Below are 27,829 nucleotides of genomic sequence, written 5' to 3'. Positions count from 1 at the left end.
TATAACTGACCCTCGTTTACAGCAAAGAGAGTTGTGAAAGAGGTTTACACATGATGCCTTCAGGGGCTATCGAATATATAGAAATTCATGGATGAAGTAGACATTTACGACCCAATTAAGTGCAGCATGTGTTTTTATACGGAAACATGACCGATGTCGTAATCATGCTTGAGGCTCATGTTATGCTCAAGCTGCAGCACAAAATATCTGCGTCCCAGTTTGAGGTCTGACAGTCGGATGAAAGAGCTGGATGGGAGCTCGTGAAGGCATCAACCATGGCGGACGTCACGTCACGTAGATGCACGTAGGAGGTGGGGTTTAGACTTACATAAAGCGTAGATGGGACAAAAGTGAGCTGCCCTATCTGCTCTGAATAGTTTTACAGTAAACACAGATAGTCACAAATATGTCGGTGGTTAGTGGCGCCTTGTGCCGAAATGTTTTGGCTATTAGGAATTCTGGCATGATGGTGGTGAGTACAACATATTCAGTTTATTCAGTATTAGAACAGAAATGCCTCATGGGATAGTTTTAGAAATGTGTATGTTAACAATTGGGTGTTTATGTTGATTTACGACTGCTAAATTTAAGCTAGGCTACAGTGATTCCTCCCAAAAGTGTGTGACACTAGTTTTGTCATCAAGCGACCTGTAACGACACAACTTGCTCCCCCAGGCTGTTTGTGTGTGTGAATGTGAGAGAATATTAAAGCAGCCTTTTCTAGTACTATCTGTTTCACTGTAAAGTGTTAATTAGATTAGTGGTGTTTACATTTAGCTCAACAGTCCACGTTTCATTATCAATGTACCATAATAAATGCTTAGTAGACCTATCCACTGTGAATGAGCTGAGCTGTTGTACAACCCATCCTCCCACTAAAGGCTTTTATGTCAAATCTTTACGGGTTTTTTTAGCAGTTAGGGTACAAAAGAATCTGTTCACTTCTCATAATTGTGTAGAAATATTAAGGTAGTGTGCTGAAGTCCATCTTTCATTGTCCTGAAAAAGTCAGTTAGGTAACTAAAGACTGCGAAGTGATGTAACACTTTCATGTTAGTTCAGCCAAGCTACCACTAGGGGGGGCTCTATATCTCCTTACGCAAAAGGAGTGAACAGTATTAGACTGTAAAACTGGCCAAACATAATACAATATAATATTAATTTCTAATCTGAAAGTGTGTCTAAAATATTCTAATTGTATTGTTTACATTTTACATTTTACAATATCTATATTGTTATTTGTAGAATTCATGATATGGTTCATTGGAATTATTTTATTATTTTGGTTGTTTTGATTTTATGGTGACTTTCTTTTATTATGTTAGTTTACGACTGTTAAACACTTATTGTTAATACTTTAGGATTTGTGCACTGCAACAAAGTTGTTATTTTGTTTCAGGATATAATTACCAAGTGCCCCCTATTTTAGCCTTTAGTTGACGTAAACAGCAGCTAGGTCACATTATGACGTGGTCCTTTGTAAATAACTCTTGCTTTTATAGCTCTTTTTTTATTTTTAGTAAAAGGGATGAAAAAAAAAAAGTCAGGAATTATACCAACTGCAGTATCTCCATTTGATACTTTTCTGTAAGTCATATATATACTGCCTCCCATGTTTATTATACAGATGTCACGGCACGTTCAGACAGCTGCCGCGCCGGCTCCTGAACCCAGGATCAAGAAGTTCCAGATTTACCGCTGGGACCCAGACAGTGCTGGAGACAAACCACGAATGCAGACATATGAAATTGATCTTAACACGTGAGTCATAAACAGATTCCAGGAACAAAACATTTTTGAGCTGTATTTTTATTTTTAAATGAACATAATCAATGTAATCTCTTGACATGTTCCTGCTGATATAGCTGTGGTCCAATGGTTCTGGATGCCCTCATTAAGATCAAGAATGAGATTGATTCCACACTCACATTCAGACGCTCCTGCCGTGAAGGTAAGAAACAAATCTAGATTCAGCTTGCCCATAATAATGTAAACAATTTCCACACGGATACATTTTTTTTTTTAAACATTGAAAAATGTATTTGAACACACACATAAGACTGAATAAAATCCAGATAATGAAGAAAAAAGAAATGTGACAGGAGCGGTCAAGAAGCCAAAGGCTTATATGATAGACTTCTCCTCAATTTAAGGAGAAAAACAAATGATAACAAAAAAGAAAAGAAAACTAAGCTATCTCTAACATAATTTAGAAAGATTTAACAAAAAAATATATAACTGGTCTGTTTAAATGAACCTTTGTGCTAGATGTCAGTGACACATTAATAGGATCCCTCCAATAATTCTAATAATTAGTTTGACGGTACTGATAGAAATACACACGTGACAGGAAGAGCGTATTTAGTGTTTTTATACAGTCCCACTCTTCACTAGAGCACATTTTTCTCTCATTTCTTGTTGTGTTGTGCTACTTTGTAATGGTTTGCAGTGATTGAGTATTGCTGATTGTGCATTCCTTCAGGTATCTGCGGCTCATGTGCCATGAACATAAATGGAGGCAACACACTGGCATGCCTTAACAAAATTGACTCCAACACAAGCAAACCAACCAAAATCTACCCGCTGCCGCACATGTATGTAGTCAAAGATCTGGTGCCTGTAAGTACTGCAAGTGTAAAATGTTTATTTTAACGGCCATATTTGAAAGTGCTACAGCAGATGATCATGAGCAGTGTGGGAAAGTAGCATTAATTAAAACTAAAAAGGAATAATAAAATCGTATGTTGTGCATTTATTGGTTGTATGAGTGAGTTCTCTGTCGTTTGATTTCCACCAGGATATGAGCAACTTCTACGCACAGTACAAATCCATCGAGCCCTACCTGAAAAAGAAAGATGAAGCTCAAGAAGGGAAGGCGCAGTATTTCCAGTCGGTGGAGGACAGGCAAAAACTGGTAAATAAACCAACCTTACTGTGAGAAATACATACCTCCCACCTCTCCGTGAGAACATATTCAGAAATACACATTTAATGATCGTGATTTGCCTGTGGAGTCAACGTCTTCTGAACCAACAGGATGGCCTGTATGAGTGCATCCTCTGTGCTTGCTGCAGCACCAGCTGCCCCAGCTACTGGTGGAACGGAGACAAATACTTGGGACCAGCTGTCCTAATGCAGGTGGGTGATCATATTTAGTTATGAGATGCATGTTCCAATAATTCACATATTAGATGTAACAGGAGTTACACGAGGGGGCTTGTGAGCCTGTACTGCTCATTACAAAGCAGAGAGAGAGAACACTTTGCTCGATCCTTTCCACTAGTGAGGCAAACAATGTGAAGTTCAGCCTGAGGGTGGTGTTAGTAATATTTAATGAGATTATCCTTTGGTCAGGGGCTGTTTCGTACACCTCACACTCAGGTGCACTTTATCAGCCTCAGCTGTACTTTTTCACAGATATGTAGCATAAACTTATTTCCCCTTTTTTTTTTTTAAATGGTTTAAACATCAACAGGTTTACAGTACCGGTACATGACACATTTGACAGAGGAAAGAGCTAATGGCACATTGCATTGAAAATCATCTACTGTGCCCACGCTAGACCACAGAGCTGCTGTCATTGTTCGTAAACATTCAGGTCCAAAGTCCTCAAAGCACTTTAAACTGAAAAGCCTCTTCTCTTAAATATACATATAAATTAAATATAGAGAGCTTCAAGAGGCATAAAACAAGCTTCTTATCCACTGTGTGATATTAGGGGGTTCCTCCGACACACACTTTAAGAAAAAGCATCTTTTAGCGAAGGATTTTTAGCAGTTTTAATACGTCTCGAGGATACATCATGAAGGAGAAATGTTCAGTGTGTCATTGAGTTCTTTAAGAACATCTTTTTAGAATTTGTGAATCTTACACATTCTAGTAAACAGTGAATGTAAGCCTTCTGTAATATTGCAAAGCTAGGTTAATTACATTGTGTCTCACTGGAGTAATATGTAGTCTATGTTTTATTGACATTTATTTATAGTTTTAAAAATGATACAAAAATATTATTCATGATGGATCAAACGACAGATGTTGTGTTATTATCCCACAGGCGTACCGGTGGATGATCGACTCCCGTGATGAATTCACTGAGGAACGTCTGTCTAAACTTCAGGACCCCTTCTCTCTCTACCGCTGCCACACTATCATGAACTGCACCAAGACGTGTCCCAAGGTACTTAAAGACGTTCTCACACACACACACACGCACTGTCTCACAGGGTTAATAGACTTTTAGTTTCTCACTGTCTGTTTTAACTCAATGCTCCACAGGGACTCAACCCAGGAAAGGCCATTGCAGAGATCAAGAAAATGATGGCGACTTACAAAGAGAAGAAAGCCGCAGCTTTATGAACATGTGAACATCCCGCTGGCTTAAGATTCAATGACAATATCTTGAACTAAGTTAAGAAGAAGAGAAGAGCCGACCGGGAACTTTAGCCTACATCAGCACTTTTTTTATGATTTTCATGAGTGTGTGTGTGAGATGTTAGTGTGTGGCTTTATGAGCGAGAGGAAGACAGGAAATTGTGAGAAAAGGATGCTGGAAAGAACTGTTAAGCTAAAAATGTTGAAAGATGCGACATGTCGGAACACTTTTCTGCTATTTGTCTGCAAAGTAAAAATGCTAGGCTCTGTTGTATTTACTCTTTTGGAAAAGCTCATGAAATTGTACTGTAAATATTTAAATATGTGTTCATTAAAGATGTGCGGGGCTCACTATGGAACTTTACGAAAGATTACTCCTTTGTTGTTTGCCTATATTGCAATAAACAATATTGAAGAATCTAATGGGACATTTTTATTTGCCAAAAAGGCCATTGTCTGTTCACAGCAGACATTCTGACTTGTTAGAGCAGGTGAAAGACCGATGGAAGACAGAGGGGGAATAAACACCAGCAAAAGGGATTCACAAACTCGCAACCATAATAAGGCTTATAATGAGGCATTAGTAAATGGTTTATAGCCTTAAGTTTAAACTTCTCAGCACTTTACAAAGGATGCCATAATGCAATAAGTGGTTTTCTGTGGATTTCACAATCCTAATGAAGATTGTAGGATATAATTGGCAAAAACCATTGAATAAAACTACTACTTATCAAACTTACGGGTTCTTTAATTCTTTATCTGGATAAATCTCTTGTTATATAGAGAAAATATATCTAAAAATAATCTGCTATATGGAGGAGCTGAGCTGTTTTTGTAAGCAGTATGGTTCTACGGTGATATATACTATATACAGGGGTGTGAAAAAGTATTTGCCCCCTTCTCGATTTCTTCTATTTTTGCATATTTGTCACACTTAAATGTTTCAGATCATCAAACTTGTTTTAATGTTAGACAAAGATAACCTGAGTAAACACAAAATGCAGGTTTAAATGATTTCCTTTATTGAAGGAAAGAATCTATCCAACCCTTCCTGGCCCTATGTGAAAAAGTAATTTCCCCCTTAGTTACTAAATCACCAATTGACCAAATGTTATTGATAATTGGGTTAAATTTCACTGGACACACCCAGGCATGATCACTGCCAGCCCTGTTGAAGCTAAACACTTAAATAGAACCGGTCTGTCAATGTGAAGTTGGCCAAGAAGTCTCAAAAAGAAGCACACGAGCAAGTCCACCTCTGAATGGCTCAAAAGAAACTAAATGAAGGTTTTGGAGTGGCCTAGTCAAAGTCCTGATTGGAATCCGATTGAGATGCTGTGGCATGACCTTAAACAGGCAGTTCATGCTCGAAAACCTTCCAATGTGGAGGAATTAAAACAGTTCTGGAAAGAAGAGTGGGCCAAAACTGCTCCACAGGGGGATATAGGTTTTGAATAACTCTTTACCTTCAATAAATTATCAACAAATTAAATGATATTCTGTGTTTACTCATGTCGTCTTTGTCTTATATAAAAATTAGTTGGATCATCTAAAACATTTAAATGTCACAAATAAGCAAAAATAGAAGAAATATGGAAGGGGGCACATACTTGTTCACACCACTGTACTGTATATACGTACAGCAAAACAAGTGGTGGCTGCCTTGACGGCAGTGTTTGGTAATACTACACATGGACACGCTTGTGACTATTTTGGACAACGCGACTTCCCGTAGAAGGGTATAGTCGGAAGCTGAGATAGCAAAAATGTTTTGAAAGAAGCTTCTCTGCACAGTTATAAGACAGTCCGTCTTTTCTGTCACGGTGGTGTGAAAGCAGGTCATGTGGATGCTGCCATCGTGACCAGAGGATGTATCGGAGCGGTAAGTGAGTTTGACTGAACCTTTCACTCCCCAGAGCAGAGACGAGCTAAACAGATGTGTTTGCTAACCGTTGGCTAAAAGATCAAACCTGCCAAGAAGCGTGGAAACGTGAGTGTGTCTGTGCTGACAAATGTTGACCGTCTGCAGGTTATATGGTGGCGACGACTGACAGAATAATCTGCTGTCAACTCACCGACAAAATGTACCAATTTTCCTCAGCCTAACGTAACTTTTGCTCGGTAAAACAAAGTGAACATTCACCAGAAGCTACATATACCGTTAACAGTTACTACTTACAATATGTAGTGTGGACAGGGTTAGTAAACGTTCAGCTAAGACTTTAATTGAGACATTTTTCACAGAAGACCTTTTGACATTACGTAGCAGGAAAAGCACAGGCCACCAATCAGGAAAATAGCCTATTTTAATCAAAGTGATTAAGTATTACATTTTCAGCTAGACTGTACAATCATTGTGTAAATAAAGCAGACCAGTCCTCTACTGGGGTGAAGTTTAAAGGGCCATTTCACCTTAATAACGACAACAAAAAATAGAAAACATGTTCTCACCTTCTTAGCTCTATTGGCATGGAAATCTTAGTCGACTAAAAGCTTAATTGATTTAATCGGCAGATCTGCAAAACTGAGTTTCTCCTCAAAGGATTGTGCAAAAGCACAACTTTGTTATCTTGTGTTTGTCAGAGATGTGCTAATACGTTTCTTTGAAATTAGTCATTCAGCTTGAAAAAAGGGTTAAAAATCAGTCGACTAACCGACAAGATAAATGTTAGTCGACTGAGACCAAAACAACCAAATTAGTGGACTAAGAGAGGAGGCAGCCCTGTCAGAAACACTGTTCCTTGTATAATCCACAGACCTCATGACTGTCACAGATGTCAGAGATGTGCTAATACGTTTCTTTGAAATTAGTCATTCAGCTTGAAAAAAGGGTTAAAAATCAGTCGACTAACCGACAAGATAAATGTTAGTCGACTGAGACCAAAACAACCAAATTAGTGGACTAAGAGAGGAGGCAGCCCTGTCAGAAACACTGTTCCTTGTATAATCCACAGACCTCATGACTGTCCTATTAATAGTTATTAATACAAACACTAGTACAGTAATTGCAGTTCAAAGATGGCTAACTTTATTAGAGCCAGGTACTGTAGGTGTCCACCAAACAATTGAGTGTACAGAATGTCAGCATAGCGTGTAGCTGAAACTGCTGTGGTGCTATTTGAGGTTTATGGTTGCTCAGATGACTGTCTTGTGTCTGTCTCTTTATTTACTTGTGGGCTGGATACTAGTTTCCCTTTTTTGACTTCACAGAAGGTTTGTTCGCATGGTTGAAGATGAAACTGAAAGCCTACTTAATACCAGCTGGAATTCAGGATGACTTGCACTGTTTGCAGACCGGATACTTTTTGTAGAGATTGGCCTAGTTAGAACCATGTGATTTGGCCAAATAACTAATTTAGTTACATTCGCCTTGATAAGCTCTCATGTGATTAAACTGTTTTATGACAAAAACAGATGACTCCCTTCTTTGGTGTCTTGTACAGTGTGTGTATTGTGAAGTGTACAGTATGTAGATGAATGCCCTCTATCCACATCTGGTGTCCTTCACAACAAAAATAACCTTATCATGAGGAAACTATTACCTTAAGGAAAACTTGATTTGTTAACAGTTTGAATTCATTTTGATGTGTGGTGGCTTTAATAAGACATCTGCACTCGCCCCCCCCCCCCCCCCCCCCCCATCATAATATTTGCACATCCTGCACTCAACTGTCATATTGTACATATTTGTTATAGTATTTTTCATTATATATTTTCATATTTCTATTATAATTCTCATATTCTTCATTTATATTCTTGACGTTAGAAGTACTTTGCCTGCATTTGTATTTTGTCTTAATATGTTCCTTGTAAGTGAAAACAAGGCAATAAACCTTATTCTGATTCTGATATGTTGTTGTTGTTAAAGAAGAGTAAATCTATTAAATATGTATGTGTCCTTTCTCGAACTATGCAACAAGTTAATATGTCTGCCCTCCCTGTCAGGTTGTTGGTCCATCACATGTGTGGACAAACCACGAATTTATCATAATAAATTTACAACACATATTAAAGAACTTTAAAAAAAATTGTATATCCTGTTGCCAACGTTTCTCAGCGCGTGCAGCCCCGGTAAACAGTAGTGGCAACTGTGTGTAAACTCATTAGTTGTATTTTCTTTCCGCATTTCTTTGTTGACATGGTATGATTTTTCGCATTTTCCTCATCAGAAATGGCTGTGGTGGCTCGTGTATCAGATTAGCTTCAAAAGCCGGTGTAACACGTAGAGCAGTCAGGTATCAGACGCTCGAGACCACGCACGCACGTACAAAAGGAAGGTGGGATAGTTTGCTAACTATGCTCGATAATTTTGTCGTTTCGGGGAAATATTTATTTTAGACTTACGGTCTCGAGTTGACGGTGAGCTTAGTTTTTTCCTCAAATCTGTATTGATAGGAAAGAAGTTTTTGTTCCGACATTTTACAAATCCTCGGAAGGGGAAGCGAACACCTGGTTAAACAAATCACTTACTTCACGCCACTTTACGGTATTTTTTTTATCTCTCCTGTTATTGTATACTGTTATATATGGACTTTACTATGAGTTTATATCAAACATATAATACTTTATGGGATATTTTACTCTCCCTGTAGCCGTTAAAAGTTAATGTTTCTAGAGGAGTTCAGTGTTTCCGTCGTACTCAGGTGTGTGTTTATTCGTATCATTAACCTCCCACTATCGCACATATTTCCTTAAATTAAGCTGTGTTTGTGTTGTAAATCTATCCTCTTTTCCCCATAAAACTACTCTGGGGCTTTTTGCAGAGGGATTAATTGAATTGAACACCTCAGACACAGTTTTAACCACACTGACCGAGACTATAAATGTCGTGCTGTAAAGTTGAATGGGTGTCTGATAAGTGAAGCATGAGCTCACCTTAATAAACCTGCCACTGAGTTTATCCAAAAGATGGGTTTTAAAACAAGACACCAAAAAGGTTATTAGTGTCCAACATGGACGAGACTAGAGCTTTGCCGTGTGTGTATTTTGTTAATATTGACTTTGAGGGTGTGTGTTGTGTTGTACCTGTTCTGCAGGTAGTGTGGTGGAGCCACTGAGTGGACTCTCCTCACCCAGTCCACGGGACCCCGTGCTCAGTCCTGACTCAAACATGGTAAGAGACTCCATAGGGTTTTTGCTAAACAGACAATGGCCTCAAGTGTTTGCATATGGACAAGCAGTGATGAAAGAAGTACTCTGATCTTTTACTTAAGAGTAAAAGTAGCAATCACACAGTGTAGAAATACTGTGTTAGGAGTAAAAGTCCTGCATCCAAAATCTCACTCAAGTAAAAGTACAAAAGTATCATCAGCAAAGTGTAATTAAATTATCAAAAGTAAAAGTTGTTCTAAATCTGCAGGAATATTATTATTATTATTATTATTATTATTATTATTATTACATTATCAGCATCTAACTTTGGTAGCTGGTAAAGTTTGAACTTATTTTGACTACTTTATAAATAGGGTTAGGTAGTTTAGTCCTGTGGTTCCCCACCTAAGGGTTTGGCCCTATTATTGATATTATTATGGTTATTATTAATATTACATTATTATTATATAATAGTAATATTTACTTACTTTAATGCTTTTAGCTGGTAAAGGTTTTTACTTTATATACTGCCAGGTTAACTTGAATTTCACCAAAGGGATCAATGAAGTTCTTTATCCAAATAATACAGAGGGTAGAAGATGCTACCCTTGCTATATTAGCAGATAAGGAGAAATAATTGCTTTTCAATATTTACTGTCATGTAAAATAGGTGCTGATAAGGTATCTAGCGATATGAAATTAACCTCTGTTTGAGTCTGAATGGACTGTCTGACTCCTTTGCTCCACCAGGATGTTCATGGGTATAAGTGGGTGCGCTGGCGGGTGTGGTCGTGTCGTCTGGCTGCAGTGCTGTCCTTGGGTCTCCTCCTGATTGTGTTTCACTGGCGCCCGCGGCTTGCTGTCCTCGCCCGCTGCCGCTCCTGCCCTCTGGCTTTGGCAGATATTCTGCTAATAAGAGTGAGAAAATAAATTAATTCCTACTTAGATTCAAAACACACTTGGCACCCGACATTATTACTGAAACTGGATTCCTCCTGCAAGAATTGCATGTGACCTGCGTGTCACTTTGTCCCTCATTATCCTTTTATGTTCTTTAATAAAACCTGCACTGAGATGTTAGTTTGAAAGGTTGATGTACAAGTATTTTAGTAGTATTTTCCACACTGGCAAGAAATAGATTTAGCAGAAAACACTATAGTAACATACATCTGCACAAATATCTTTTCAATTTTAAATATTGGCCATCAAAGATGTCAGGTTGTAGTAATTTTAATACCTCATCTTGACTAACCAGTATTTATCACACCGGCTGCCTGTCACCAGTTTGATTCACATGTACTTACTGGGTGGAACTAGATATTTGTTGCTTCTGTCTCGTGACAATCTGATCTCCCAGCATTACTGTTAGTGTAAGGTGGAAGAGAGGACCATGTCTATGGCACTATTCTATGTTGAGCTCTGATTCACTGCATATCTTACTTGGTGAAGTGCCTAGTTTCCAGCAATCACAGATGCGTCTCTTATTTTTTCCTTCAGGACATTCACGGCCAGCAGCATGTGGTGGAGGTCCTCACTGAGGAGATGGAGGACGGCAGGTCAGCTGACAGCATCACCGCTAGCCTTTCAACACTATGCACATATCTGAGAAACGTGTTAAAAGACAAAAAGGGAAACTTCATGTCGGTTTTTCTTACCTGGTTTGTCTCTTTTTAGTTTGGGGTTGTTGTTCGAGCTGGAGGACAATGAATGGAGGGATACAGTGCAGCTGCACAAGGAGGAGGTAAGGAAGACGTGAACGTTTGGCAGAATAATGTGCCGAGTGATCTTCTTTCCCAGACTGAAAGTGACCATTATTGTGTTACAGAAAACGTTGCTGCGCTATTACCTGTTTGAAGGACTGCGCTACATCTGGCTGGACAGGAAAGGAGCATTCTGTCGTGTCAGGTACTGAAACAGGGGAAGAAAAACAAAAAGGGAACATTGCACCAAGTACTGGATTGAAACTGTTGATGGGCAATGCTACTTTCTGCTCTTACACGGATATGTTTTCAATATACCTAGAAAATTAAATACTTCCTTTTTATCAACCCTAATGTTGAACCCTTCTGTGTTTCCTCTGTAGTGTCCTCAATGAGGACTGGACCTGCAATGTCCTGTATGGCTTCCAGAAGGGCCTGAGTCCCCTGGAGCAGAGCTCGAGGTAGGAAAGGATCCATGAATGTAGAAATAAACTAATCTCACAGCGATGCGGAGTAATTCTCAACATGAATCCTTTCAGGAGACTCATGTATGGACCCAACCTCATCGATGTGCCTGTGAAGCCTTACATGAAACTGCTGTTTGAGGAGGTGAGGCGGAAATCATCAGTTTTTTCATACTGCCTCAGATTACATCGTTTTATGAATATTTGGAAGTGATATTTGATTGAAAATCCAGGCAACGTATTAAATTGAACCCACTCGTTCATTGTGTCTCTCTATCTGCTCCTTTAGGTCCTCAACCCATTCTATGTGTTCCAAGTGTTCAGCGTCACACTGTGGATGATCGATAACTATTATTTTTACGCCATATGTATATTTATTATCTCTATTTTCTCCATCAGTATCTCACTTTATGAGATCCGCAAGGTGAGCCTGTAGTGGGATACTTAATCTGAATATAATCTCCTGTGTGTTTGGATATGGATGGCAATAATATTCTTGTATAAATCTTACTCCACAGCAAAGCATCACGCTTCGTGACATGGCCCGGTTAGTCACAAATGTCACAATACGAAGAGACTCAGGAGGTGAGTTTAAACCGCTGTATTCTTCTCGTATGAATGTTTTGTTTCAGAAAACGATCGGTGTGGATTTGTAATTGGATTGATATTTACCATCTTGTTCACTTGGCATTAGCATGAGTCCTGCAGTAATGTGCTTCATCTGAAGGCAGAAATACAAAAAGCATAGCCTGCTGTAAGTCAGAAGCAGAGTGAGGACTGCCTGGACATTAACAAAACACTTCGGACCACCTTGGTTTCCTGATGAGTTTGTGAAGAGGGTTATGTTTTTGATTCATAGCCATGGTTTCATGTATTGGTGAATAACCATAATTTAAAGGGGGGGGGGGGGTGATGATAAGTGATACTGTACCCAGGTGTTCTTTGAGATGGTAGACAAGAATAGTTGCCATGTATTCTCCTGAAATAGGTGCATCTCTTGAACCACCTATTTTTCATTTCCCCTTTTCTCACAAATAAATATAAAGGCCAAATTTACTGAATAGTTCAACTGAATAGTTATCTTGTTATATATCTCTATATATCTACTCTCTGTCCTCTGTAGGGACATTGGAGCTGCCAGTTGTCATTATTCTCACAGTTTAAATGAGTAAAAAGTCTTAAGTGTTGCACATCAAAGTAAAGCAAAGACTGCAATATTGACTATTAAGCTGCCTTTGAATGATAGGAAATGTTCTCTGCACTCACCACTGTGTGTGTGTGTGTGTGTGTGTGTGTCACTGTGTGTGTGTGTGTGTGTGTGTGTGTGTGTGTGTGTGTGTGTGTCACTGTGTGTGTGTGTGCGTCACTGTGTGTGTGTCACTGAGTGTGTATCACTGTGTGTGACACACAGTGACAGTGCATATAGAGATGAATGTGGGAGGGAAAATTGTGGTCATAAGGGGAAACTTTGTTAACAAAGAAGATTTTGTTACGGTAGGTTGCAGGAAAATGTTTATTAATAGTTTATTTTAAGAAAACAATTCTGTAAAAAGTAACATATTTTGAGCAAAGGGAAATAAATTAAATTTGTAGCTTTCGTGTCTGAATGTGAATGTATAAAAGTCTCCCAAGTCTTTGTCAATCTGAGCAAGACTAAGGAAGTAAATGTAGTGGAAGCAGTTTTGTTTTATTGATCCAAGTAGAGTCATTCTGCATTAAACCCAGAACTCTGGTTGTGTGTTTTCTTAGTGGAGGAGTGTGTGAGCTCGGAGGAGCTGGTCCCCGGCGACTGTCTAATCATCCCTCAGGAAGGACTGCTGCTGCCCTGTGATGCTGCCCTGCTGGATGGGGAGTGTCTGGTCAACGAGAGCATGCTCACAGGTGATCAACAAACTTCTATAGTCTATAACAAAAGCACTTGCACTTGGTCATTAAGTACATGATGCCATCTCTGTTCAGTCTCTGCCTCCTCCAACTTGTTAGGGTTAGGAGTCACTGTGTTCAACTGTTCTCATCATTCCAGGTGAAAGTGTCCCAGTGCTGAAAACCCCACTGCCAGCTGGTGAGGGGAGGTACAGCTCAGAGACTGAGCGCAGACACACCCTTTTCTGTGGTACGCAGCTCATTCAGGCCAAAGGGGGAGGGCCGGGAGGCAGCGGTGCTGTTGCCGTGGTCACGAGCACCGGTGAGTAAAGACACTAATGATGTGAGTCTGTAACAGTGAGTCAATTAACAGATAAAGGCAACCTGTGCAGTTCTCAACTTCTAGTCGCGCATTAGAGAAGTTTTAAGGGAATGAAATGCATTCTACACGTTTTGCTTTTTGGCGTGTAACTCACTTTACTTGAATGTAAACAGATTTGTTTTTAGAAACTCCACAAGGCAACTTTAAGAGCTCATGTCTGCTCTTCAAGTGAAGCCAGTTCTCCTGCTTGTATCTCATCCTCAGGGTTTTTCACAGCCAAAGGTTACCTGGTCAGCTCAATTTTGTATCCTCAGCCAACCGACTTCCGCTTCTACCAAGACTCTGCCAAGTTCCTGATCATCCTGGGTTTTGTTGGTAAGAGCTTTAACAGAGACCTTCCCTCATTTTGTTTCAAGAGTGTATGAATAAGATAATGTTATACCTATACCTTTTTTACCTATAATTCAACAATAATTGAGCAATAATTAAGTCTTTCCAAATGTTTTCTTCTTGCTTCAGCTCTTTTTGGCAGCATTTACAGCTTTGTGGTCCTCTTCAGATCCAATGTAGGTGCAAGCCACTTGCCTGTCTTTATTTGGCATGCCAAAAATTAATAAAATGATATCACTGACTTGGGTCTGGATGTGCCTCCAGGCGACATGGGTGGAGCTGGTGATTAGGAGCCTGGATATTGTGACCATCGCAGTGCCCCCTGCCCTGCCAGCTGCCATCACCACTGGCACGATCTACGCCCAGCACAGGCTGAAGCGCCAGGGCATCTTCTGCATCAGTCCACCGCGCATCAACATCTGCGGCAAGGTCTCACTCTTCTGCTTCGACAAGGTGAGGGGGAATCCATTAACTGAAGTTTACTGCGTTTGTGGAGAAGAGTTGCAGCCACGTCACCTGTTGAAGTCTCCTTTCATCAGAGTACGTTTGTTTCTCCAGACAGGAACTCTTACTGAGGAGGGTCTTGATGTGTGGGGAGTGATGGAGGGGGGACCTGCTGGTTTCTCAGAGCTGGTCCTTGATCCCAGACTCCTTCCCCCAGGGCCCATGCTCTCAGGCCTGGCCTGCTGTCACACTGTGACACTGTTGCAAGGACAGTCCCTTGGAGACCCTCTGGAGCTCAAGATGATCGAGTCCACGGGTTGGGTATGACGCTTATTTAATTTCCTTCAAGAGGTATTTGACTAGAACTGGGTATTGTTTGAACCTTTTCAATACAAGTATTGAAATAATGAATTTAATTGTTGTATATTAGCAGTATACTGAGAGCAGCAGAAAGGCAAAACTGAGTACACTTTAATCTGTTTATTTATCACAATGTTATTGACTATTTTCCTTATATCGTGCAGCCCTATTCAAAACAGTAACTGAGTATCCGATCAAAGAATCACTAATCTAAGGCCAATGGTGCATTCACTTGCTCCTCGGGTGGTCCCACTTCCTGAGTTGGGAAGTCGTTCTTCCGACTTCGGTGCGTTCATGAACAAAAAGATGTGTCATATTTTATTGCTGAGTATTTAAACAACGCGTTGATGGCTGTATCCGTAAATCCCCCAGTCAAGAACTAATTTTTCCGATTGTTCTGACACTGCATGAATGCAGCACAATTGCTCTCGCAATGTTAACAAATGTGAAACATAATTTGTGTAGCCGTGTGATTCGGATCCGCTCCAAAATGTTATGAGTTCTTCGTTGGCCATCGATACACTCTTCCACCAAGTTTCATTAAAATCGGACCTCATCATTCACATGGACCAGTAGTTTTTCTGTAATCCTGCTGACAACCAAACAAACCAACTGATAATCAAACCAAGTTGAAACTATACCTCCTCCTCCTCCTCCTCCTCCTCCTCCTCCTCCTCGTCGGAGGTAACAAGACTACGGATCTAACCACATTCAATGCCAGTTTTTCGGTTTTCAATACTCGATGCTACATTTCCGTCAGTGACACAACAGTATTGAAGCCCCATGCTTACTCGCAGTTTGACTTGAAAGAATTTGTATGTACATGCCAATACTAAGTTTATTTAAAATATTCACAAAAAAGGTACACAGAAAATTGTAAAACATGACTTCCATTATCACCTAGAAATCTGAACAGATATTCCAATATTGTCATTAAAATTAATCTTTTTCGCACTTCTGAGACATTGCAAGAACCAGTTGTTGTTTTTGCTTGCCTCCGGTCGTCCATTCTCCCATTCATAACATTTCATCTTACTGTGAACTTCGGTTAAAACATGTTGATCTGAATCAGTATCTTTACATCTGATATTTCCAGACACTCCAGGAGCCAGACGGAGATGGAAATGTACTAGATGCAGAGTTTGGGGGCAACAGAGTTTTGGCTGTTTTGAGACCTCCTCGACTTCTGGTGAGTGCCCCCACCATCACTCTCGTGCTGACTGATCAGTAGGGCTTATTTGTTATTAACGTCAAATCCTCTTAACCACTGTGAACCTGTTGTACAGGTAGTATTAGATTGTGGTAAATGTAAATTAGAAGAAGAAAAGTTGGTACATCAGCAGTTAAGTAAATTGTAAATTCTGCGTTGTAATTAGTTTTATTTTATTTTTACTGTGTCCCTCTTCATATATCTGTCCAGTTATGCATAGCTGAGATTTCTCTTTTTCATTTTGCTGTCAGTCCACAAGCGAGGCGGTGGCCATCGTTCAGAGGTTTCCCTTCTCCTCGGCCCTGCAGAGGATGAGTGTGGTGACGGTGGCCGGCGGCGGACGCTCGGCTCTCGCTTTCATCAAAGGATCCCCAGAGATGGTGGCTAGCCTCTGCCGAGCAGAAACTGGTTAGTAACTTGTTATTAATATGATAATAATATTCCTTGAATGTGTAAATAGATAACTGTAGTGCAGCATTTTTGTGATTTGGAATTAAGTCCTCCACCGTGCCTCTACTCTTTTACGTTACTTTTATACTAAACGGGATGCTTTATGTTTACAGTGCCGGCGCAGTTCTCCAGCACACTGCGCAGCTTCTCCAGTGAAGGCCTCAGAGTTCTTGCCCTCGCCTATAAACCAGTAGACGGGAACACTGACTTTCGGAAGATTGAACGGTGAGAACCCAGACTGTGTTTCTGGCTTCTCTTTAGCTCCAAAGCTCCTTATTGACTCCTTTTCCTAAATCTGAAGTTTGTTGTAAATCCCGTCATACTGAAATGCAGCCGTTTGTCCTTCCGCAGAGGGGAGGTAGAGAGGGATGTGCAGTTCCTGGGCTTGCTGATGATGAAGAACCTGGTGAAGCCAGAGAGTGCCAACGTTATTAAAATGCTGAGGCTGGCACAACTTCGGAGCGCCATGGTCACTGGTGAGAGATATTTGCCACTTCCTCTTTTTTGTTATTAAGCAGCGTTTTGTTACGAAAATTATGACTAAATATCTTCATTAACAACTTTAGCGTCACTAAACGGTAACTGTGACGTTATCAACAAGCAATTTTGTTGATGAAAAAAGACGAGACAAAAAATTTAAACTTCACCAAAATCTCCTTTATTTTCATTGACAATAAAGAGGAGACAAAATGTTATAGACTTCTTTTTCCCATGAAGCAATCACGCACCATATGGACAACTTGAGGGTAACTTACTTGCCAAAGTTAACGACAGGGCTTGTGAGGAAAAAAATGAGGTGATATTTTGTCAGGATTGCCTGAAATGCTCGATATAATACGGCGACTAAAAAAGACTCAAATGTGAATAGTTTTTATTCACTTTAACTAAAATTGTTGCGGTTTTCTTTGACTAAGATAAGACTAAAATTCCATGACTTAAAGTAAAAAAAACTAAAGAAACAGGATGAGGTTGACTAAATATGATTTTAAAAAACTGGACTAAATAAAATGTAAAAAGATCTGACAAATGTACATTATTATTCTTTAGGCCTTTACCTGCAGCATCAACTCAAATGGCCTCTTTGTCATGTCAAATTTTGTTTTGTCATCCTTCACGTAGGTGACAACATTTTAACAGCAGTCAATGTAGCAAAAAGCTGTGGGATGGTAGGATTTGATGAGAAGGTGATATTCGTCAATGCAACCCCCCACACTGCCCAGTCCATGCCCACCCTGAAGTTCAGCCTGGAAGACAGAGGGTCTCCTGCCGCCCAGAGCTCCGCAGAGATCATCAATCAGGTCAGTCCTGCTCAGACACAACAGTGCAGCACACTGATGCTCCGTCTGTTTATGTTTGGGTGTTCTCTTTTGGCACATAATGAGCACCATCATGGCCGTCATTTCTAAACTGGGAGGATGCTTTTCTTTTCTTCTCTCAGGACCTGTACCAGGGTGGTTTTCACTATCACTTGGCTATTAATGGCAAGTCCTTTGCTGCCCTCTGTGACCACTTCCCTGAGTATTTGCCGAAGGTAATGAATGCTGTGTAATTCCAGAAGGAATATTCTGACAATCCGACTGTATTTCAAAAACCTTTTTGAATAACAAAGATGACGATCGTAAAAATCAAGATGTGATAAGTTGTTTGTCAACTTTCCTTGACATGATGTCATTGCAGGTTCTGTTGCGAGCCACAGTATTTGCACGCATGACCCCTGACCAGAAAACCCTGCTGGTGAAGGAGCTGCAGAAAATGAAGTTAGTTCAGACACAAAAGGGAAAGGATGGGAAATATACTTAAAGTAAAAGAGAAAGTATGAAATCAAACCCTCATTAACCTGCTGTCCCAACACTTACCTAGCATACGGATATTGATTGAGAGATAAACTGTCAACTATGAAAGTGAGATATATTTCTTGTCCAGTCATTTTTTGAAAAAGACTGGCTAAAGAAATACCGAAACAAATTCACTACCAAAACTTAAATAAATGTAGAAAGTGAACATATCTGGTGCACGGTAAATGTCTTTAGTGTTAGAAAATACAGTTTGCACTGTGAATATCATTGTTGTGTTTACAAAGGCAACAAAAGGAACCTTAAAACAACGTATATCTAGAGAAGACTTTAGCTGTTTCTGTATAGTTTTTATCTAGTCGCCATTAGAGGAACTACACATTAGAGCATGTCCACACTCTGGTGGTTGCTCTACCTAGTTAAATCAAGACTTTGTAAGCTCATATCAATACTATTAAATTTAAGATGGAGATAGTCTAAAAAACATTGAAACAAATTACTTGCAGGGAAACTGACGCTAAATACCAGTGTATCATCGATACAATCCACATAAAATGCTGCACCAGAAGTTAAGGGCTTTCCATAGTGGCATGATAAATGTATAATCACAAGTGTAGTAAATAAGACCCTTTTCTGTTACTACAGCTACCGGGTGGGCATGTGTGGAGACGGGGCCAATGACTGCGGGGCCCTGAGAGCTGCTGACGTCGGGGTTTCCCTGTCTGAAGCTGAGGCTTCAATTGCGTCACCTTTCACTTCTAAGACTGAAAACATCAGCTGCGTGCCGGTGCTTATCCGGTGAGGAAGTAGGAGGCATTATGTTAGAAATGCAGAGTAAATATGGATGAATTCTTTTAAAACAAACTAAACCAGTTATGTTTGTGATGCAGTATCTGCAGAGGAAGAAATAATAACGCATGTTTTCTCCTCGTCTGTGCAGAGAGGGACGGTGTTCTCTGGTCACCTCCTTCAGTCTCTTCAGATACATGGCTCTGTACAGCCTCGTTCAGTTCTGCTCCGTCCTCATGCTCTACACAGTGAGTAGCACTGGAGCACATCACACCCTCACGTTCACAGCGGCCGTCATATTGCTGCCATTCTATGTATTCATGTATTTCAATTTTAATTTAATTTTTTTAATGTAAAAAAACTTATCGGGTTAGGTTTATTTCATTATGGATGTTTTATTTTACAATACCCCTTTTTCGAAAGCCAGTTTTTGGCACCTTCATCAATTGTCAACAAGACACACTTTGTCAAGTCTAACAAACGTTTGCACTCTCAAACCGCTTTAAGCTCATAAATGCGTGACGTTATTTATTTTCAACCGCCTGCGTAGAAATTCTGTGCATTAGACTACAGCCTAAATAACATTACATACAATTTGCAACTTTTATCTCTAATAAATCACTTCCTAAATAAATGTTCCATCAATTGTGCTCTCATGACTGCAGTTCTTTCCCTCTTTATTGCTTCCAGAACTTAGAATGAAACATGACTTCTTGATGTGTGTGTCCAGGTGAGGACGAACTTGGCCGACCTGCAGTTCCTGTTCTTTGACTTTTTTGTGGTGACTGCGTTGGCCATTGTGATGGGGCAAGGAGGCTCCAGTAAGAAGCTGCACCCCTGCAGACCCTCAGCCAGCCTGCTGGCCCTGCCTGTCCTGGGCAGCCTCTTCATCCACACATGCATGATTATTCTGGGCCAGCTGGCTGCGCTCTTCATCACCAAATCACAGGACTGGTCAGTAAAAAGAGCTTTTATTTTAATTCAGAATACCCTTAAAGAAAGATTTTACCATTGTTTCTACAGTCACTAAACAAAATCCAATATCAGCTTTAGAAAAGGATCAACATCCTGTCTGCACATGTTGCACTTTGATACAGTGTAAAACTTCATCCCGTCTTTCTTTTAGGTACGTTCCACTCAATTCAACAGTGAGTGGAACAGCTAATCTGCCCAACATGGAGAACACCAGTGTGTTTGCCTTGTCAGGTTTCCAGTACATCATCATGGCTGTAGTGGTCACCAAGGGCTACCCTCACAAGAAACCTCTCTACTGCAACGGTGAGTCATCACAAATGTCCGAGGATGGCGACGCATTAAGACCCATGCTGACAAATTGGTCGCCTATTCAACGTTCTCAGCTTTATTAAATATATAACGAGTGAAACTGATTGAAGATTTAGAACCCTGAATTTTAAAAGCGTTTTTCTTATCTTGCCAGTGATTTTCCTCAGTCTACTGCTTGTCCTCTTTGCCGTGATGACTTGGCTGGTGTTGTATCCCGGGCCTTTCGTCTGTCGAATACTTAAACTGTACGACTTCTTTGATATGGATTTTAAATTGCTGCTCGTCGCTGTGGCTGCTCTCAACTTCCTCATTTGTTTTGTTGTAGAGGTGAGTGATGATATGAAACTTTGATACACCCGCTTTGGACAATTGTTCATTTACATTTATATGAAAAATAGCTGTCTGACAGTCTGTGGATATAACTGATGCTTAACAATACATTTAGACTCCAACCAAAATCTCTTTGAAGACCCCCCACAGGCTGGAAAGATGGCACCAAAAAAAGAAATATGCATCTAGAAAGGATTCTCCTATTGAAATGCTTTGGCTCATTGTGACAGTTGAATAGAACATTAGCTTAGTTAATTAGTTACACCTGTGCTTTTCATCCTATAACCAGTCAAAATGTCTGCTACAAAAAAGGCCTGTTGTCCATTTTCATCATGAATAAATAATCCAAATGGACAGTCTCTCTAAGCATAGCATATTCCTGAAAGCCTTATTAACTGTACAGTTGCTGTTTCCCCCCAGGTGCTGATAGACTCTGGTATCCTGAACTGTCTCCGGTTGCTGCGTGGGAGGCGTCAGTCCAAGAAACAGTATAAACGTCTGAAGCTCCTTCTGTCTGAATCCCCATCATGGCCGCCCCTTGATCAAACACTGTCCCCCACAGATCACACAGTCATCCACTTGAGCTAGCACTGTCCTTCTGTCACCCAGGCCAAAAAATGCTACTTTAACAATGCAACGTTCCGTTTACTTGTATCATTAATAAAAACTATTTTTTATTCAAACTAAACTGTGTTTTGAAAGATGTTTGTATTTTTGGTGGGGGTTAAAGTACAATATTGCACTGGTGGGTTGCATGTTTTAGCTAATTGGTCAGTATAGCTAAATAACAAACCTTTTCTCCCACATCTGACCATACACACATTTTGGGTGGGTTTGTCCAGGTTAAGATTTCTGCTTTCTCCCTAACAGGTGAATAGAATTAAATGAATGGTGCTCAGAGCTTTGAAAAATTACTTTAAAATTCCCAACATCACCTTTTTCCACTAAATTGTGTTACTCCAGATAATCCACAACTCTCACTGACCAGAGTTCAAATGCACACATGAAGCACCTGCCTGCCAATTACATGTTAAGTAATGAACAGGCAAAACAATGTACATTTTTTTGCAAATCGTTTTATTAAATCATTTACAGGCAGTTTGATCTCACTCAGAGCTGAGCTTAAAACCCATCTGTCTCCTACTCTGCTGATTTACTTCCTGAACTAAAAATCTTTCACCAGTATTGTGAATTCTCCCTTGGATATATTCAGTTTCTTGAACTACAGTAACAAAAACAGCCAGGAAGTAAAGGTGCGACATAGGAGGCACAAGCTGGATTCAACCATTACAGGAACTGTTCTATTGATGTGCACCACTGAATATGGCTTTTATTGAGATCTCTTCTGTTTGAACAAATAAAGAACATAATGGGCACAATGGTCCTGGTCATACAGGTAGTGGCTTCCTCTCTGGTTCACATACAGCTGTCTCTATTTAACAGAGGACCATCAGTTACTGAACAATCACATGGGTGACATTGCAGTTTGTGACCAAGATGCCAACAGTAAGACAAAAAAAAAAAACTTTCATTCATTTTAGGACGTGGACATTGTTTCAGTTACATTTCACTTTATGTACTGTTTCTAAAAGTGTCAACCCAGATTTTAATACGGACATTTCTTGTTTGAGCAATCGAAACCACTGGAAAAATACAATCTTAGTTCGTTTCATTCATTCAGTTCACTTGCACCTGAGTTCCCACGTACTGTACGTCAGCGAAGAACATGAAGAAACGAGCGCGCCATCGCTGACGAGGTGGAGATGACGGAGAGGCTTGTTAAGTACAGCAGTAAATTCATTCCCCCATCTGACCTTTCCTTGAGTTGCTGCCAACACCACCTTCAAATAATGACATCTGAATGAACTGATATATACACACAGGTCGATTTTAAAATGCAATTTTGGTTCATTTAGATTAAAATACTGCTCTGACATCGCTACCATCTCTTACAAAAAGACAGAAAAGCTACTTAAAAGTGGACTTAAATCCACAATCTCCTTTACATTTTTGTTTTTTGCTTTTAAATAGAAATAATGATGACAGTCAAGGGAAGACAGCTGAAAAGCTAAATTAAAAAATAAACCGTAAACAGAACTTGTCAGATATACAACTTGACCCATACCCTCAGTTTTTAAAAACAAATGGCAATTGACATATTAGGGGCGCACTGATAATGCATACAGCTCTGGGACCAGTTAAGTACTCAGCTTCAGTGGTGAGTTTACTGTCTGTGGGAGATCTGACACCACAAGCTGCAGCGCAGGGTGTCTGTGTTGAAACTGTAAGAACAAACCAAACCTCAGTATTCTGAGACTATTTTACCACCAAAAGTGAAAAATGTGAATGTTTCATAAAAACTGCAAATATAAAGAAGTAAATCTCAGCATAGAGTACTGTTTTAATGACCAAGTTTTTCATGGTGTATGTATAATGTGAATGTATCTATATGTAGATATCAGAGCATCCCTAGTATAGACGATTGAAGACGAAGAAGTAAAAAAAGAAAAGATAAAAATTAAAACATGTATGTAAAAGGTGAGAAGAGAGGGCTGGTAGCATTACTGGGGAGATGCTGCTGCCCAGGTACCAGCTCATCTCATTTTGCTGTGGCCCGTCACTTCTCCTCCCTTGTTTAAAGTCTTTGCTTCTGCCTCGAAGGAGTCCTGACACGGAGCCGCTGGGCGCGAGAGATGGAGGTGAGGGGCGTCTCTTAAAGGGATCATCACAGTGAGTCCAGAATATGTCCATAATCACAGTGTCAAACAGACTTGAGCGGGGAGAGAAGAGAGCACATTTCCAATCGACTTCCTCCTGGAGTTCCTCGCTCCCCGTCGGTTGGACAGCAGTACTCGCTGCTCAACTGATATAATGGAACTGAAGGGAGGAGGTTTTGAGAATACAGTGCCTGTCTTTGCTCTGGTGGCTCTTGATCTCTCTCTCCCCTCTATGTCTGGGTGGCGCCAGGGCCCACTTATCTGTGCTGTCCGAACCCCTGGGTGCCGTCTGGGCCGGCAGGCTGCCGGACAGTGTGATTGTTTGATCGGGTGTCCTCTGAAGGCAGTGTAGAGTTATTGCGCCCTGCCCTGGCAGAGAAAGAGGAAACAGGAATAAATTAGCTACAGCAGCCTTTTACCCATGCCTGCTGCTGGACATAAACGGCTAACTGGGAACGAGTTGTGAAATTTCAGCAGCATTCTTGTGTTCAATAGATGTCTTTCTCCTGACATCCTCATTACAGGATCCCAGCAGTCTCACAACACACAGATCTCCACACATGATTTCAGTTATAGGGGTCCCTCTTGGTTTTAGAGAGTTTAAGCTTCTAAACTAATTTTTTTTTTCCCCCATCATCTATTTGTTTGTGTTTTTTATATTAATTGTAACATAATTCACCACCATTCAAATAAAACTGAACACTAATAACAAATGACTTAATCAGTCAATATGTGGTGTAAACAAAAACAGTCAATCAAGTTCTGCAAAGTTGCATCAGAGAGGCTTCTATGATTATTGTTAGACTCAACCTACTCAATCAAAAGCCAATGCAGACCAAAGCAATGTGCTTCTGCCAGCTGTGCTATATGAAGTAACACCAGGAGGGGAAGTCAACCAGCCTCCTCACAACCCTGCTGACATGTGGATTCTGTCCATTCATCTGTGATTCAGCTGGAAGTCGTCCTGTTTTAGAGGCAACTGCCTTAGTTATTGTTCCGATTGATAAGTGTGTGTTGCTACAATTGTACATCTTCTTTAAGGCTTATTTATAATGTTTACATCATTTATTTTTTATAGAAACAGCTGTTTTTTCCCCCCCCCCATCTCATTCAGGTGGAGCTGCAACAACTAGTCAACTAATTGATTAGGCGACTGAAATATTTTAATAATAATTATAATTAGTTTTTCAAATGGGGAGATTCCCTGCTTTTCTCTGTTTTATATCATATTAAAACTGAATCTTTTTTCTTTCAATACTCAACAACAAAAGATGTTAATTACTGGAATCAAGGTGGATGGAGAGACTCTAAAATAGTGCTCATTTATTTACTGCCTTTCTGTCAATTGGATACTTGGCTCACAAAATGTAAAACAAATGAGTATTTAGCGTAATATACAAATTGCATGTGCCTTACAGCAAGGCGTTATCAGGCTGAGAGTCAAACAACGAAACTGTCAATATTTGAGGATTATTACTTGTCAGTATTGGGTTTGTCCTGGGGCGTCTCCTCTGGGCAGGCGCTGCCCAGTATTCTCTTCCTGGCCTCGGCGTACTCGGCCTCACGCTGGGCCAGAGACTTGACCTGTGGTGTAGGCCTGTTCTGATTCAAGGGGGATCCAAATGATCCGTTACTTGCAGGCCGCTTCAAAATACGTATCTGTGGTGGAGGTGCTGCTGGGAGAGAGTCGTCCTGTATCACCATGGCTGTCTTCAGTGGAGATCGCAAAGAATTATTACTGGACTCCCTAGAAGCAGACCAACAGGACACAGTCCACCCAGAATGAGTGATATTACAGACAGGGAGAGGCCATGAAGCGAGGGAGGCAGTGCCTACCATTAATAGCTTAGCTGGTAAATGCATTGACAAAAGACTTAATGAAGAATTGTGCCCTACTTATCAAGTTACATACTCGGTACAATATTGTCTTGAGACAATTTCTGAATTGTTGGGATCCGCTCTACAGTTGAGCTCACTTAAAAAAATTAATGAAAGAATTAGTTACTTAATTAAAACAAAATTTAAGTGGATCCATTGTGTGCATCCCTAGAAATATATTGGCTCTTGGTAGCTGGAGAGTACCCATTAGCAATTAGCAAAAGGTTTTAGGTTATGTCAAGGTGTGTACTTTTACAGATAAGCAAGACACATAGCAAAGGGATAAAAGTTACACATTTGGGCCATTTTTCTTCTACTTTCTGAAGCCTTACTTTTCTTTCTGGCTGATCCTTAGCTTCTCTTCTAAACGTTTTTCCATTTCCTGCGAGGGACAAAACGAACAACATGGTCCAATTAATTTGGTGTAGAAAATAAAAGTGCGGCAGGTAGTAAACAAGTGAGAGAGTGGATGGAAAGCTAGATTCAGTTTCAAGCTATTTATACATGTGCAGCACTGCTGCCAAGTCACAACAGAAAGTGCTCAACTAGATAACATTAGCCGGCTGATGTTGCCAGCAACATTTTTTAATTTGGAGTTTGCTGAGGTGCATTTTATACTGAAAACCCAAATGAAGATAAAGTTTGAAAGCTCTGTAACTTCAACCGGACGAGCTGCTGACTTATTCTCAGAGCCACGTTGTTGACGTCACTAGCTAGTGATCGTCTGCCAAACTAGACGATAGCTAATTTTAGCTACATGTTACTAACTTGCCAGTTTGGCGACATAACTAGCTCGTCCTGGGTTAATACTTTACAACATGGCCGAAATTGTTGTCCCACAACAACTTGGCCTTGTAAACTACAGGAAATCGCCAAGTTAGTAAGGCAATCTGACATTATAGTGCGTTAGGCTCCATGAAATGTGCTAGATTTATGTTGCTGCACACATTTCAAGAATCTGTTTAACACTCTTTCAAAGTTACGTATCTTCACTTTGACATTAAAATATCGACCTAATAAACGGATTCAAAACGCGACTAGTCGTCGTCCACAGAATGGCGAAGAATCAATGTTGAAGAGGCATTAGCGTTATAAAATGTATGCCACATTTAATATGAGACGAGTGGGTCGAGGAAGAGACTTTAGTCTTGTGCGAGGTGTGTACATTTGCCAACAAGTAACGTTAAACCAATATTCAATAAACACATTTGCAATAAATAGCTAGCTTAGCAATAGCCAACGTCAACCTAAGCATTTCAACAGGAACTCTCATTTCGTGGCTTTAGCTCGTCTCATGTAACGCTAACTATAATCGTTAGCTAGTCATTGGTAGCTAATAAACAGGCATATTTATGTTATTTCAAACGAAAATGGTTAGAAATAGCAAACTTCACTTGGCTAGTTAGTTGGCTAAGTCCATGTTAAGCCTGTCTCGCTCGCTAGCTACTTGACGTTAGCTCGCCAAGTTTCTTAAAGCTAACGCTAGCTTTAGCCACATTGTTGGCCCGTGGGATTCGTTAACATAAAACAACGTAATGAGAACTTCTAAAAGCAACCCTGTGACTAAAAAGAAGCTACCAACAGGATTATCGCCTTTAGCTGAAGGTATATTAGGCCTTTCATCATTTACCCCACTATCGGCAGCTTCCTCCCAACTTTCGGCGACCTCCTCATCCATGTTTCATTTTGCTCAGACACGCTGTGGAGTTGGCCGTCCTGGGCTGCTTCAGATCCGCCTCTCGACTGTCCGGGCTTTGACATCACACTGACGGATTTCCCCTCCGCATGATACCCCTCTATACAGCTGAGAAGAAGTGGGCCAAAAGTGACTAAGTACATGTCTGCATAGTGCCAGTAAACAAAGATCACACTTAAATTACGTTATTTTGTAGGAAAACGTAAAGGGCGTATTTTACTGTTTGCTCTGAACATGCTACAGGTAAGTGAACTGTGCCAAGGACCGCTTCCCTCTTTGCCGCGGCCCTCAAATGTGACAATCAAAGGTGGTTAGCAACATAACAGAGTAAAATCATTTGAAACAATTGTATCATTTTAGTTCAGGGGCCACATACAGCACAACTTGATCTCAAGTGCGCCGGACCAGTAACATAGCATAATAACCTATAAAAAACGACAACTCCAAAGTTTTCTCTTTGTTTTAGTGCAAAAAAGTACATACTGAAAGTGTTCAAATGTAATGAACTATCTTTTTACAACCTGAAATTTCTTAAGAAAAATAGTTGCAATTTCAACAATATTATGCCTCAGTTTATCATTTACACATGTGCATTACAACTTACAGATCACAGTGTATCTACAAAGGCACAACACATTTTGTCACAGGTATCTGGAACAGTATTTTACTTTATGATC

At 40.2% G+C, this 27,829-nt stretch overlaps 3 protein-coding genes across 7 annotated transcripts; 2 read left to right on the top strand and 1 right to left on the bottom strand.

The window, feature by feature from the left end:
* Positions 1–322: 322 nt before the first annotated feature.
* Positions 323–4,722, top strand: LOC115010395 (succinate dehydrogenase [ubiquinone] iron-sulfur subunit, mitochondrial-like). Its single transcript, XM_029434914.1, has 8 exons — positions 323–472; positions 1,628–1,761; positions 1,866–1,951; positions 2,483–2,619; positions 2,798–2,914; positions 3,037–3,138; positions 4,055–4,177; positions 4,276–4,722. The coding sequence occupies exons 1-8, from the start codon at positions 407–409 to the stop codon at positions 4,354–4,356; spliced, it is 846 nt and encodes a 281-aa protein (XP_029290774.1). The 5' UTR covers positions 323–406; the 3' UTR covers positions 4,357–4,722.
* A 1,377-nt stretch (positions 4,723–6,099) lies between these two features.
* atp13a2 (ATPase cation transporting 13A2) lies at positions 6,100–21,549 on the top strand. 5 transcript variants are annotated; one of them, XM_029435480.1, is made up of 30 exons: positions 6,102–6,253; positions 7,582–7,584; positions 9,408–9,484; positions 10,213–10,380; positions 10,960–11,018; positions 11,137–11,203; positions 11,288–11,367; positions 11,546–11,623; positions 11,702–11,771; positions 11,916–12,050; positions 12,145–12,211; positions 13,376–13,507; positions 13,650–13,811; positions 14,076–14,186; positions 14,331–14,377; positions 14,466–14,654; positions 14,760–14,966; positions 16,102–16,194; positions 16,467–16,623; positions 16,779–16,890; positions 17,017–17,141; positions 17,785–17,963; positions 18,104–18,196; positions 18,343–18,422; positions 19,104–19,256; positions 19,399–19,495; positions 19,978–20,201; positions 20,374–20,525; positions 20,686–20,858; positions 21,282–21,549. In XM_029435480.1, exons 1-30 carry the CDS (start codon positions 6,241–6,243, stop codon positions 21,447–21,449), a joined length of 3,471 nt encoding a protein of 1,156 aa, XP_029291340.1. In that variant the 5' UTR covers positions 6,102–6,240; the 3' UTR covers positions 21,450–21,549. The 5 variants fall into 5 exon arrangements, with proteins under 5 accessions (XP_029291346.1, XP_029291340.1, XP_029291341.1 ...); XM_029435485.1 differs by lacking the exon at positions 6,102–6,253 and adding an exon at positions 6,308–6,361; XM_029435486.1 differs by lacking the exon at positions 18,104–18,196 and having other exon boundaries at positions 6,100–6,253.
* A 580-nt stretch (positions 21,550–22,129) lies between these two features.
* On the bottom strand, positions 22,130–27,376 carry szrd1 (SUZ RNA binding domain containing 1). Its single transcript, XM_029435487.1, has 4 exons — positions 27,087–27,376; positions 25,789–25,838; positions 25,056–25,325; positions 22,130–23,947 (listed from the first exon to the last, which is right to left on the bottom strand). The coding sequence occupies exons 1-4, from the start codon at positions 27,132–27,134 to the stop codon at positions 23,836–23,838; spliced, it is 480 nt and encodes a 159-aa protein (XP_029291347.1). The 5' UTR covers positions 27,135–27,376; the 3' UTR covers positions 22,130–23,835.
* Positions 27,377–27,829: the final 453 nt, after the last annotated feature.

Source organism: Cottoperca gobio, chromosome 7, assembly GCF_900634415.1.
Source record: "Cottoperca gobio chromosome 7, fCotGob3.1, whole genome shotgun sequence".
In the NCBI taxonomy this organism is placed as follows: domain Eukaryota; kingdom Metazoa; phylum Chordata; class Actinopteri; order Perciformes; family Bovichtidae; genus Cottoperca; species Cottoperca gobio.
Note: the sequence above shows the minus strand (reverse complement) of the source record. Positions and strands in the feature narration are given on the sequence as shown.